The following is a 14,044-nucleotide window of genomic DNA, read 5'->3' as shown; positions in this document are numbered from 1 at the left end:
ATCTTCTGCAGATACATTTGCAGATATGAGACCAGGGTTTCCAAATGTAACACTAGAGAAACCCAAGGAGAAGCATTTATTACAACAGCTATATCCTGATCATAATTTAATTTAGTCATGTGTTTTCACTAAAGACACAATAGCCCAAATCTGTTGACTCCATTCATGGCACCACGTCTGTTAGCTGTGAACAACTCAGCAACTAGGACTGGTTGAAATGTTTCCCTTCTAGGATCAAGACTTTTGGCTGTTAGTAAAGCCAGTTGAAAGGCTGGGGGAAAGGCATTTGATTGCTTCATCTCAATAAACTTAAAGTCATAAACAGGCTTGTCAGAACTACACATTTTTCCACAGATGTCAACTGATATTGGGCTCACCAAAATATATATATTCACAACTTTAGACCATGAATCAAAATTTTATTTTTAAACAGGAAAGTAAGGAATGCTGTCTGAACCATGTAGTGACAACTTGATACTTGAATTAATTCAGCTAAAACTCATTAGCTTCACATAATTTGATACTGAAAATGTATTTCCTTTAATGTATCAGTGTCACATTCCTCAAGCCTTTACTGTTGGTCTCTAAAATTTCACTTAAAATGCCTGTCAAATTTTGCCAAGCATAATTGTAAATGAGGAGCAAATTCAGTCAAAATTAAGTCCATTTAAGCCCCATCCAAGACTTTAGTGGCAGAGAAGTAAACTCATGATTAATTCTCCCACTGAAATCAGCTGGAATTTTGGTTAACTTGGCAAGATCATGGGGGGGGGAATTAGAGTGGTCACCTACGTATGGGTTCTATCCAAAAAATAAAATCTTTTTAGAAGCTATTGATTGCAATGGAAATTTAAAATTGAAATATTTATATCCGGCCTTTCCCCGTGGTTCAAGGCGGCTAAAATAATAGCCTAATTCTTCCACTGACATTGATTGTAGCTTTGAAAACACCTGGTATGGGTTGGGATCTGAGGAACTACTTCTCCTAGGCAGACCTGGGGACTCTGGATGCTGCAGGAGCAGTGTCCAAGGAATGGGGAAAGAAGAGAAGGGAGGGTTGGCTGTCACCACCAGTAAAGCAAGCTTCTGCAGCAGCAAGTGCTGAAATGGGGGGATGGGGGAAGACAAGTGGGAAGATAACAAGGGAGGTGCTCTTCTCCAGCTCAGATGTACGATGTGAACCAAGAAAAAAAATCCCAGAGTTATAATGCAGAGAATTCAAGTTTCAGCAGGATCTTTATTTAAAAGTGCTTACCTTTTGTTGGATCATGCCCTTGGACAATGCTTCCTATTGTTACATTTCTCTAATTGTCTTGAAACTGACAATCATCAGGGAAAAAAGATGACAGACCTTACAAACAATGATGGGGCAAGATCTGGCCAAGGTAAAGTCCCATTTATTTCAATTACAGAATTAAGCCTATGCTTAAATCTCGTAGTGGCATTTGGAACGTAGACTGGATAATGGATATTTTTGTCTTAGAATTGGGTGTACAATCTGATGAACTCCCCTCCAACAATTAAACAATGCCTCCATTAATTTATAACAGAAACAGAGAAAACCTCTAAATGATTCTATGACTGTAAATACAATAAGAAAACGCTCTGCTTGGCAGAAAACATATAGGATGATACAAAACTGTCAAATTTTTTGAATAATATTACTTCTGCAGAAGAGAATGCTATTATAGTCTATTTGTTTACTTATTTATTTGTTTACTTTCTGCTCACACCAACTTTCTCCCCAATGGGGACCCAAAACAGCTGACATGGCTTTCCCCTTGTCCATTTTATCTTCACAACAAACTCGTCTGACTCTCTAACCGCTATAGCTCACTGCTTGGATCCATTCACAGCCTGCCACATGCTTTGGTCGCAATCAAACCTCTTTGAACTACACCTCTCCCAATGCCTGGGCAGCCCTCAGTGCTGAGGCTGCTGAGATGGAGTTTATGGCCCATCAGACCAGGCAGCAGTTCCTGTATTTGTTTTACCATGAATATATGACAAGGGGCTTAAGCAACTGCTTTCTCAACAACTGAGGCTCTAGCACCACTGAAATAATGAAGACGTTTCATTCTCTTTGTTCCAAGGATACACCTCAGCAGCCAACAACAGGTCATGTCACACCTGGGCTGCCATGAATTATACAGCCAGGTGCCTATGGGAACAACAATTCCCCACACGTTCTGATGGATTTTTCAGTGCAATCCTAAGTGTGCAGTGAAACCAATGGGCTCAGAAGGAGCTAACTCTGCTTACAATCATGTTGTTGATCATGCAAAACAACTAATCTTTTTTCAGAATTAAAAATCTACCAGGACAACCCAGGGTAACAACTGGTACAAATGGGTTAACACATGAGGCTCCAGCAATAAAAATGGGCACCGGCATGGATCACTATTAGATGTAAAAGCACTTTTTAAACGCACAAGGCACAATAATTCTGGTCAAGATGAGTGAGGAATTACAGTTGCTTCTGCTGCAGCAAATGGGGTGAGTCTCCAAGGGGCTACTGGAGGCCACTTTGATTTTGGCTGCCTTAGACCAACCAAGGCCCCCAACTCTAGTGATCACCACTGGAATCTTTTTTGAAAGTTGCTCTTGTGTAAGAATCCTTTATCTTCCACAGCTGTTCTGGGGGTGCACGTGAGTGTGTGTCCGCAGACACAATTAAAGTGTGCTCCTACGTGCACTTAATTAAACAAGCAGTTGCAAGTGACAAACTCTTAAGAAGCAAATGTTATACAGCTTTTAATTGCTGGCTTTCATTTTCTTTATATTCTTAAAACTTATTCAGTAAGCTCACAAGCTGACACATGACATTCAACAGTGCTATACACACCCATCGGCAAGATATAAGAGAGGTACTTACCAATGCACGTCCAACCGTCAGAGTGGAGGGCATACTTCTGATGACAGCCGCACACAGGACCAGTCTCTGTGTCGTCACACGTATGTTGGCAGCCTCCATTTCCATAGTTACAGGTTACTAGTTATTCCCCCCAAAATATGTGTATATACATATGCATAAATAAAACAACAATGAAACCAATTAGTTTCTGAGGATTATTTTGGGCGTATACAAGTAGTTTTTTTTTAAAGCAATGCATAACATAACCTAATTCATATATAGTGTTTCCACAAACCTAGCCTTCCTGAACCCCATTTTTTGACAATTAGACTGTCACTGGGTCTCTACTAGACACGGTGGTGGTTGGCTCCATTCTACCCCATGCCTAACCTCTATGCATATAAAATCCTAACTGCATAAGATCCTATGTGTGTACATATCCCCCAACTAATGCAATCCATGCCTTTCATTTTTCCAGGAGGATATTGTTTACTTGGAATGTGTGTGTGTGTGAGTAAGCCTCTGTGTAGACAAGACCTCAAAAATGGATGTTGTCCATAATGGGAGGGCAGGGCCAGGGACCCGATCCTGAAACACGTCATTACATGTACAGGTAACACACAGGCTTACTGTCTCACCCATACCAGAATAACAATAGAATCTAGGATTCTTTTTATTTCTGCGAGGTTTCATATCTAGATATTTTTAATATATATATGAAATATATTTCTTTTCCTGAGTTAGGTTTTCCTTCCAACTGTACCACATTCCCTAATTCCAACTATCAGGGCTCCCGGAGCACAAAAGCAAATACGTGCCAGAGATGAAATCTGTTTTATCATTATTTCTTTAAAATGATAAAGTATTTTAAAGTGGACGGACTTCTTTTTTTCACCACTATTCTATTTTTTGAAAAATATTGTGATGTCACTAATCATTAGTGTGCATGCATCTTTTTCTGCCAACAGAATGACCAACCAGAGCCCAGAATAGATGGCTAACCTTGGTTCAGTTATCCTCTCTCAGCCTAACTTCCCTCGCAGAGTTATTAGTAGGATAAGTTCCTTAAAGGAAGGGGAAGCTAAGACAGATAGACTAAACATGCATAAAGCAGGGCAATGGTGGTTGTGTCTTTATATACACCAGAGTTTTCACAATTATAGAAACATAGAACTGGAAGGGACCCCAAGGGTCTTATTGTCCAACCCCCTGCACAATGCAGGAATTTCACAGTTACCTCCGTCCCCTCACTTCCTCAATGACCCCTGCTCTATTCCCAGAGGAAGGCAAAAAATTACAACATGACACATACATAGAATACTGTGTAACAGACTGGTATAGCGTAACAGTCTGCACTGTATGCTAGTTCAAACCTCATTTTTGCCATGAACTGACCAGGTGGCCATAAACTATTCTTTCAGCCATAGTCCCACATATGGTTGCCAACTCTGGGTTGGGAAATTCCTGGAGATTTGGGGGTGGAGCCTGGGGAGGATGGCATTTGGGAAGGGGAAGGGCCTTATAATGCCATAGAGTCCACCCTCCAAAAGCAGCCATTTTCTCCAGGGGAACTGATCTTTGTAGTCTGGAGATCAGTTATAATCCTAGGAGATCTCCAGGCCTGTCTGGAGGTTGGCAAACCTAGTCACACATCTGTAATATAGGAATAAAAATACTATTACTGGCCTTGAAAAGATTTACTGCAATAATGAATGAAGTACTTACGGAAAATGCAACACATACCCTAAGTATTTGTGACACCTAAAATACTTTACAAAGTTCAACCAACTTTCGGGTACAACCTTGATTTTCATGCTATGGGGCATTATTCCCAAAAAAGTTAATTCACAGATTAATGTATATAAACCTGTGTGTGTACACACACATACATACACATGAATGTTGATAACAGGATTGCCAGCTGCTGGGAGAAAAATGTCCTGTCCCTTTAATAAGCACTTAATGGGATGTTATTTACCAGGTGATATTATTGATCTCCAGGCCATGAACATCTTCAGTCACCAGTTTCCACACATTAAGCTTCTCTTAAAGGGACAGGATGTTTTTCTCCAGGCCTGTTGCGAATGACAGATTTACATTTCCACCTTTTTACAAACCAGAGAAAGCTGACCGTGACAGTTAGCTGTCTGTCAACAACAACACGTGCATCTTTGAGCATTCACAACTGATCTATCTTCACAGCATTTCAGACTTTCAGTGCAATGTATACATAGAAAATTATATGTGTACACATGCAAATATGATCTATGCCAAAAAATATGACCCAATGAGAACAGTACAATTAGACTAAACCTCGGAAGCCAGGAAATTCTAAGACTAAGGTTGTGACTGTAAGAACACTTTCCTGGGAGTAAACCCTATGAAAAAAAGACTTACTTATGAGTAGACCTGCTTAGGAGTGTCCCCTTAGAGAGCACTCTGAGGTGCAGCTTTAGTTTCCTAACACAACGTCAGCTTTACTCTGTAGAGAAATATGAAATACGCCCACTTAAATACACACTTCTTAGTGAAGCTCCCATAGACAATTTGTAGGCCAAGCAGCTTAAAGGGGAATAAACGGGGTTTTCCTATTGATGGGTGAACACCTACCAATCTGGAAATAATCTGAATTAATATTCTGGGTTTCGGAAAGATGAATCTGGATTGGGTCTATATTAAGCCCCTAGCCTTTAATCCACGACCACCCACCTCCTACACAACATCATCCTCAAATGCCCCCCATCCCAAAGGCACAGGGGAAAAATAAAATAAAAGCAGCACTCCAGATAAAGTAACTTTATTGATAGAGGTATATTTAAGATATATATATATATGCATACGATACACGGATCTTGGGCATATATTCCATTAAGGCCTTGAGTATATGATGGGCATCAGTTGTTTCTTAAATTTTGGCTTGATTCCTGCTCATTGGGTGCTAATTTTTTAAGGGCCTGCGGGTGAAGTCTAGGCCCTGGGATTGTATTCTCTCTCTGGGGTGAGCAATGTAAACAACTCCCTGTTGTTTGCCATCAGAAGCCATTGCAAGTGGGAAGAAAGGACTCTGTAAAATAATAAATAACTCTCATTTCCACCTAGGGTTGCCAGGTCCCTCTTCACCACTGGTAGGAGGTTTCTGGGGCGGAACCATGAGGAGGGGGGGTTTGGGGAGGGGGGGCAATTGCCAAAGCAGCCATTTTCTCCAGGTGAACTGATCTCTATCGGCTGGAGATCAGTTGTAACAGCAGGAGATCTCCAGCTAGTACCTGGAGGCTGGCAACCCTATTTCCACCCCCTCAAACATATGAATGTGTAAGGAGGTGTCACATGAACACATGAAGCTGCCTTCTACTGAATCAGACCCTTGGTCCATCAAAGTCAGTATTGTCTACTCAGACTGGCAGTGGCTTTCCAGGCTTTTCACAGGCAAGATCCAAGTAATGCATGCCACATTATTCTCTATTACTATGTATAGATGTGAAAGTTGGACAATGAAGAAAGCTGACAGGAAGAAAGTAGATTCCTTTCCAATGTGGTGTTGGAGGAGAGTTTTACGGATACTGTGGACTGCCAAAAAGTGAAATAAGTAGGTTCTAGATCAAAACAAGCCTGAACTGTCCCTAGAAACTAAAATGACTAAACTGAGCTATCGTACTTGGGTCGCATTATGAGACCACAAGATTCACGGGAAAAGACAGTAATGCTAGGAAAAGTTGAAGGAAGCAGGAAAGGGGGAAAATCCATTAATAGGATTATTATCCTAACAGAAAAATAAGAAGGGGTTGAAGCAATATGTCCTTTTAAAGATTTTATTAAAAATAAAACAAAACAAAAATGGCAAGATAAGGAACAAACATGGTTAATTCAGCTCGATCTCTTTGGCATCTTCAGGATCTCTGTCTCACTCTGAAAAACAGTCCCTTTTTCTAAGCAAGAGCGCGAGTTGTTTTGGCTTCTGTTGTATCAACAATTAAGAGCAGCAAGGTCGGTTCTTACAGAAGAGCACCCCAACCCAACATATTATGTAATATGTTACGCAACATATTACGCAGATATCTGTTCCTCAGAAATGCAGGCATAGTTCGCCAGACTGAAGTGAGTCTGTCAGAGATCAACCTAGAAATCATTTGAGGCATAGAAAGGCTATTAGCCTGTAACTGTCACAAAGTGTCCCTGCTTGTATATAATATAATTGAGAGCAGCCCAGAAAACAATTCTGGCAATTTTTTGAAAAGCCAAAAATGAGGGAAATATGCACGTTTTGTTTTGCAAATCTTTTACTTGGTGTTGGTTGATAATTCCTTCTTTCAACCAAAGCCTCTAGAACAGAATGTGGCAGTTTTCTGCTAGTTGGATGCCCCGTTTCCACCGCTTAATTGAGGGGGACATCATGGAATATTCGCATACATGGAAATTTCTTTATTCTCTTTTTTTTTGTGAAAATTTTATTGGTTTTTATAATATAAATTTTCCATGTTAACAAACAACAACATACGTAGTATTAAAAACTAAATCATAGATAATGTTGTTATAATTGTTTAAGTGCTAAATAAAAATAAAAAATAAAGGAAAATTTATTGACTTCCCCATCACCTCCGTCCGCCTCTTAATAAAGTATTCTATCCCATCGTGATATGGTCTGATCTTAATTATTCTTATATCTCAATTAGATTTCAATCACATTATACTATCAATATAATTGATTACGTTTCTTTATGTTAACAATGTCATCTAGATCAGATTAAAAGGTACTTTTCCATTTTCCCCAGTCCTAGTTCATATTCACAATATTTCATCCAAGCCTCCCATTCCTCCATAAATTGAACATTGTCTTTTTGATTTGAAATAGCTGTAAGTTTTGCCATTTCCACCAGTTCAAACATTTTCATAGTCCAGTCTTTTTCCCCAGGAGTGTCTGCCCCTTTCCATTTTGCTGCATAAAGCACTCTTGCAGCTGTAGTCGCATAAATCAAAAAAATCCTGTGTTTTAACAAATCATCAGGTATCATACTTAATAGCATCATTTCTGGTGTTTGGGGTATATTTTTTGTACTATTAGTCTTAATTCATTATAAATCATATCCCAAAAGTCCTTAGCTTTGTCACAAGTCCACCACATATGATAAAAAGAACCAACTTCTTTATTACATTTCCAACATTTCTTTATTCTCACATTCTTTCACCCTGCCACTCAACCCAAAGGCATTGTGGTTGTAAATGCAGCAATTTATAACACACATAAATGTCAATAGACTGACAATACAATAACAAAAAAGCAGACATGCTCGTCATCCAAATACCTTTGCATTGGTCTCTATTTGCTAGTCAAACCAATTGTTTTACTAGGTGAACCAATGCCTAGAAATATCTAAAAAGGATACTGTCTACAGGATGTGGATCACATCTCTCACTGCCCCAGACCAGGACAGTGGGGAATCTCAGAGGATCCAGGTAGTCTGGAAAAGCTGCAGATTGCACCATGCAGAGAGGTACCATTATCATCACGTTCCACAGGTGGTGGCTACATAAGTGGCAAAGGGGGAAATCTGCTGAAGTCAAGTAAATACTGCTTTAAATTAAAACTGCAGTATGATTGTTGTAGGAGCCCCGTGGCACAGAATGGTAAGCTGCATTACTGCAGTCAAAGCTCTGGTCACAACCTGAGTTCAACCCCAATGGAAGTTGGTTTCAGGTAGCTGGTTCAAGGTTGACTCAGCCTTCCATCCTTCCAAGGTCAGTAAAATGAGTACCTAGCTTGCTGGGGGTAAAGTGTAGACAACTGGGGAAGGCAATGGCAAACTACCCCGTAAACACAGTCTGCCTAGTAAGTGTAGGGATGTGACGTCACCCCATTAGTCAATAATGACCAGGTGCTTGCACTGGGGACTACCTTTACCATTTAGGATTGCTGTGGAATTTTCTGAGCCTACATCAAAATTCATGGGAGGAAGGGATTGTTTTTGCAGATTAATCCACAGTGAGGTTAATTGAGAAAAATCTCAAGTACGTTTTTCCTTCATTCTTACTTTCTTATTACATACAAAACCCAATGGCATGCTGACCACCTTTCCCCATTTTGCCAGTTTTATTCAACCTCCAACCGAAGATTGGTTGAAATATAGCTAACCATCTATACAGAAACATGAGATCTGTAGTTATATATCATTCTCTGTTTATTAAACACATTCAGTTATTTTTTCCCACTATCAGGAATACACACACACAATACTACCAGGAATACACACACACAAATAATCAAAACCCTCAGGTCACTGTCCTGATTTTTTAAAAAGACAATAACAGCAATGTGGAAAACAAGCCAAGTTGGTCATTTGAAATTCAATCAGTATCTACCTACATTTGCAGTCCTTCTGGTTTTTGGCAAGTTCAAAGCCAGGCCTACATTCACAGGCAACCCCACCTTTCGGTGTCTCCCGGCATATATGTGCACATCCATGATCTTTGTTCATACAGTTCATACCCTCTGGAAAGAAAGAAAGAGACAGTAGACAAGTGCTGAAAACAGGATTTAAACAATAGTGAACTCTTTAAGCATGCATAAAACTCATTGACATCTTTCCTAGTACAGAAAGTACCAGTTCAAGCGTTCATACTCATGCACGCCCACGGATCCTCGTTTCAGTCAGTGGAAAATTCAAGAGGCAGCTTTGTTTACAAACATACTCATTGAACACGGAAGGCAGGTGTGAAGAAGGCAACAGAAACCAGGAAGCTGTTCTTGCCTTAGAGGCAGTTGATTGACAGCTAAAGGGAGTCCTGGGAGTGGCTAGTGAAAGTGTCCCATTCAGCTCTCAGCCATTGAGAGGTTCAGTTCAGCTCCAGAGTTCAGGACGGACAGAGTTCTGAGAAGCTAGTGGCAGCTGTGTGAGGATTAGGAGTGAAACACAAAGGAACATGATTTTAAGTTGTTTGATTTATACAGAATCAGCAACTGGGTCATAAGGATGTCAACTCTGAGTGAATAGAGTGTGTCTGGGTTTTGACATTGGGAGTTAGCTCTGAGGAAAAAGAGAGTTCTCAAAAACCAGGGAGAGGGAAGTCATCTCAGGTGTATTGAGTGATCCCTAAGTAAGGATGAGGAGAATTAGTCTCTAGAGCAGGGCATCTTAAACTTTTTCCACTCGCGACCCCTTTTCGCTCGAGAAACTTTTACACGACCCCGGGTATATACAAATCAAACATTTACTGATAATAAATCATAAATTAATTTATTTTAAAACAATTCTTTGGTATACATATAATTTTACCATTTATTAAAGATGAAAGCAAATTTGCATGCTAATGAGATGGATGTGCTTGTTTCGCGACCCCCGGTCGCGACCCACAGTTTAAGAAGGTTTGCTCTAGAGTCCTGAGTAATCCAGTACAGTTTAGGTGTAAAACTGGTGAAGAGTGTCGTGCAGTTCCCTACTCCAGAAACAGAAACTGCAGTGTTTTAAAGTCAACTCAAGTGAAATCCAAACAAGAAACTGACAAAACATGCCTCTCCGTGAAAACAAAGATCTTGCATCCTGAAGGGAATTTAGCCGTAACATCTAGAACCAATCCTCTCTTATTAATATATATATATATTTATGAAGTTCCTACTCTCTGTTTTTGGAATATCCTAATGCCTTTCTGAAATCCAGGTTCACCTACCTAAATCGTCATCCTGCCTTTCTGTTATACATAAATTCCTGTTGTTTTGAACTTTTATTACAAGCCTCTGTGTGCCGTCAAATTTCTGACAGACCTAATTTCCCTGAAAAATGCAAGTCTCCCTTCGATCCGTCACGGCAGGCAACCGAGGCACTGGAGCAGGGAGCCTCAGCAAGAGGAGCGGAGAGCTGTGCTTCTTCAGCAAGTGCAAGGGGTGAAGGCTAAACTGGGAACCAGGAAGTGGACAAGCAGATGATGGGCAGGAGCGGTGGAAATATGCAGCCAGCAGAATAAGGTCAAAGGGCTCTTTCTGCTCAGGAGCATGTCAGCATGGAAAAGTGTGAAAAGCTGGGGAAAGAGCCACACAGGTGAATAAAGTGAGGGTCCTGGAGGAGAAAGTGTTGCATCCTGAAACCATGGATGAAAAACTGCTTAGGGACCCCCTCACTCCACAAGCCTCTGAGGAAGGGATTCCCCCCTTTTTAAATTTCCAGTATATTGTTGCACACAGCGGCCAAACAGTAGCTTTGCACTTATTGGGGTTGGTTCCCTTGATAGAAGAGAGCACTGGAGTCTGATGGTGTCTTTGCATCCATCTGTTCTTCCTCGTGGAAGATCCACCAAACACCTAAGCGCCACATGTTCCCTGTTCTGTTAGCTGTTTCACACCTTGTTGGAATTTGATTGCTGCTGAAGTAGCAGACTGCTTAAAAAATTAGCACCTACCTCACAAGGTGTCTGTTGTGGGGAAAGGAAGGGAAGGTGATTGTAAGCCAGTTTGAGACTTTTTAAAGGTAGAGAAAATTGGGGTTTAAAAACTCTTCTTCTTCTACTTGTTGGTCTACTGGGTGCTACTGGACTCGAATCTAACTGTTCTACTGCAGACCAACACGGCTACCCCTCTGAAACGATCCATTTCTAATGAAGTTGCTCCATTTAAAGAAAATTTACATAGGGTGGCTGGATGCTAAATTATGACAATTTCATCATAAATCTTAATTTCCATTTAATCCAAGTAATTTGCTCTAAAATAAATGAGTTTAGGGCTTCAACCCAAGGATCAGTATATATAAATAATTTAGAAAGCTCCGAAATTTGTCTCCGGTCCCCCTTTTCTCAAGATAGGTATTCAGTGTTGATCAACCTCATTCAGTTTCAGGGGGGGAAATTCACATTTCTTTTTTGTCCTTTTGACTAAGGATATATTTTTGTTATCTTGCCCTACTAGGAGTTTTTAAACTATTGGGGTGTCTCCCCCCACCATGGTGGTTTCTCACTACACAATGTGACGTACATAGAAGGTAAAAGATAGTGGAATCCATTCTGCCCTCAAACTGGTCTCAGAAAAGCTAAATATGTGAGTGCATTTTGAAGGGACATAATCTGTTTGTGCGTAAAACAAAGCCATCCCCCATTCATTTGTGTGTCTGGAATAACAATGCCAGGATGTTTAATCTAAAGGACTGTTGCCATGACAATAACATCATTTTGTGTATCCTCCTTAAAAACACATACAGAATGCAACAGCATCAGAAAATGCTCAAGACAGGACAATTTACCATTTATTGCTCAAAAACAGAGAATAACCAAGACTGTTTCAAGAAGCACCAAAAAGCTAATTAGAGACCAATGCTCTCCCCCTCCCTTCTGAAGCTTTTCAAGAAAAAATCAGCCCTGCACAAGAGCCCTTTGCAGGTTTTACATGTTTGGATTTCCTTTTCATGTACCTGTCCAGGAGATGGAAAGGAAAAACAATCAAACAAAACAAAAACAAAACAATGCTCAACTTCGAAGTGCCAGAACAAGAGAGAAAATCCAGAGAAGCATCTGTGGTAATTACATTTTAAAAACACAGTACACTTAAAATCAAACACTTGTATAAAAGAAGTTAAGAACTTCAAGCAACCAGTATACCATGCTTGCTATATTATTATTGTTGTTGTTGTTCTATCCCACTCTCCCAGGTCAAAGCCAGGTTCAAGGCAGCTCACAACAATATATGTAACATAATAAAATAAACACACAATATAATTCTATAAAAAAATTAAAATCACAACAAATTTGAACAATTCGGTATAACTAATGGTGCACCATTTGAACTGTTTAAAAAGTCTGCTATTTTTTAACTACTGTAATTTTAAAGGCCTTTGGGTATAGTATGAATAAAAGTAGAATGTTGTGAATGGTCACTGTGCTTATTTTGTATCAGAATTTTGCATTAAAAGATCACATATTGTAGCTTGTGAATTTAATGTTGCTTTAATCCCTTGTCTACTATTCCCCCCTCCACTCTGCTGACTTGATGAAGCAGTCTTTAGTCATAAAAACTTAAATCTGTTAGTCTTGAGGTGGCATCCAACTCACATAGCTTTGACTCTGGCATTTACCTTTGGAATTAATAAATTAATCTGTGTCAGTACCTCACCAGAAACTTTCTGTGACCTGCCCATAAGGAATACAGCTGCCATTCAGATATTTATTTTTTTCCTCATAGCAGGCAATATATTCCTTCAGGCTTGCAGGCATTTAGGGCAAAATCACAGCCCATGTATTATATGGAGTGTCTCCATGGATCCAAGCCTTTGGCCCTAAAATGTAAGTTATACAATCTTAATGTCTTCATATTTTGTTTGGAACTCCTAGACATGTGGCTTCTTCGATTCTCTGTCTGGAAGCAGGCATGAAGCAGCTAGCAACTTTGGCCTGGATTGCTGCCATAAAATTTAGATTATTTTTACTTTTGGCAATTGCTCTCCCTACTCTATTGGAATTACTTGGCTCTGATTCTTTCTTTCTTTTTTTAGTACAGGAAGACGTCTGTCGAGATACACTTTTCAACTTCATGCCTGGCTGTTTTAGGGTTTAAAAGAGCCTGTGCCCTGGTGAAAAGCTGACTGGAATAGCTGCCTATATTTTCTTAGTCTCTTTGTACCATTGCCTCTTTTCCGTGGCCCATTTCAATGTACTTGCAATTGCTGATTTATTTGGTAGATCTTCTAATACCACACAGGTTCCTTGTGGACTCCATGTGTTTTCCCTTGCCCTCGGGCAGATGCCTAAAACTTTAACATGCTTTTATTTTTGTGCAGGCTTTACTGCAGACCGAGAGCTTCTTTGATTTCTCCTGTCATTGCAACAGCTACTGTTTGTTCCTATAATGATCACCGAATACATCTTTTATCTGGAAACGACAGACGTACTACTTTGGCTATTGCCAAATTTACTTCAGCAGCACTTAAGGTCCATGTGTCAAGAAGCTGAGGTCCCTCCGTTTCTTGGGGTTCATGGTTTCCATGGTTCAGGCCTGGAGGCCTTTGATTTTGTGATATTGTGAACAGAAAAATAGTTTCCTTTTGAAAACTGCTTTTGTGGAGGGAGTAAGGTAAGCCCCAGCTGGTGCTCGTTAAAGCCTTCTCTCCCCTTTCTGGAATGCAAGGCCATGCATTGCCATAGTAACTAATCGGTCAGCCATCATGACGATGTCCAGGTGCAGGTAGTTCTGCAGGCTGCCTCACCTGAACATCTCTTAGT

The 14,044-nt window shown here is 40.1% G+C and overlaps 1 protein-coding gene across 4 annotated transcripts in view; it reads right to left on the bottom strand.

Moving 5' to 3' along the window:
- Positions 1–14,044, bottom strand: part of SCUBE1 (signal peptide, CUB domain and EGF like domain containing 1) — a 173,412-nt gene that overhangs the window by 79,501 nt on the left and 79,867 nt on the right. For 3 of the 4 annotated variants that reach the window (XM_056846059.1, XM_056846056.1, XM_056846057.1), the window contains exons 5-6: positions 9,213–9,338; positions 2,876–2,992 (exon numbers count right to left, since the gene is read on the bottom strand). In XM_056846059.1, the coding sequence (XP_056702037.1) occupies positions 2,876–2,992; positions 9,213–9,338 (243 nt within the window). The remainder of the gene's footprint in view (positions 1–2,875; positions 2,993–9,212; positions 9,339–14,044) is intronic. The other variant, XM_056846058.1, reaches the window with a different exon arrangement.

The sequence above is a fragment of the Euleptes europaea genome, chromosome 3 (assembly GCF_029931775.1).
Source record: "Euleptes europaea isolate rEulEur1 chromosome 3, rEulEur1.hap1, whole genome shotgun sequence".
Lineage (NCBI taxonomy): Eukaryota > Metazoa > Chordata > Lepidosauria > Squamata > Sphaerodactylidae > Euleptes > Euleptes europaea.
The sequence above is the reverse complement of the archived record's forward strand: the minus strand, read 5'-3'. Positions and strand labels throughout refer to the sequence as shown.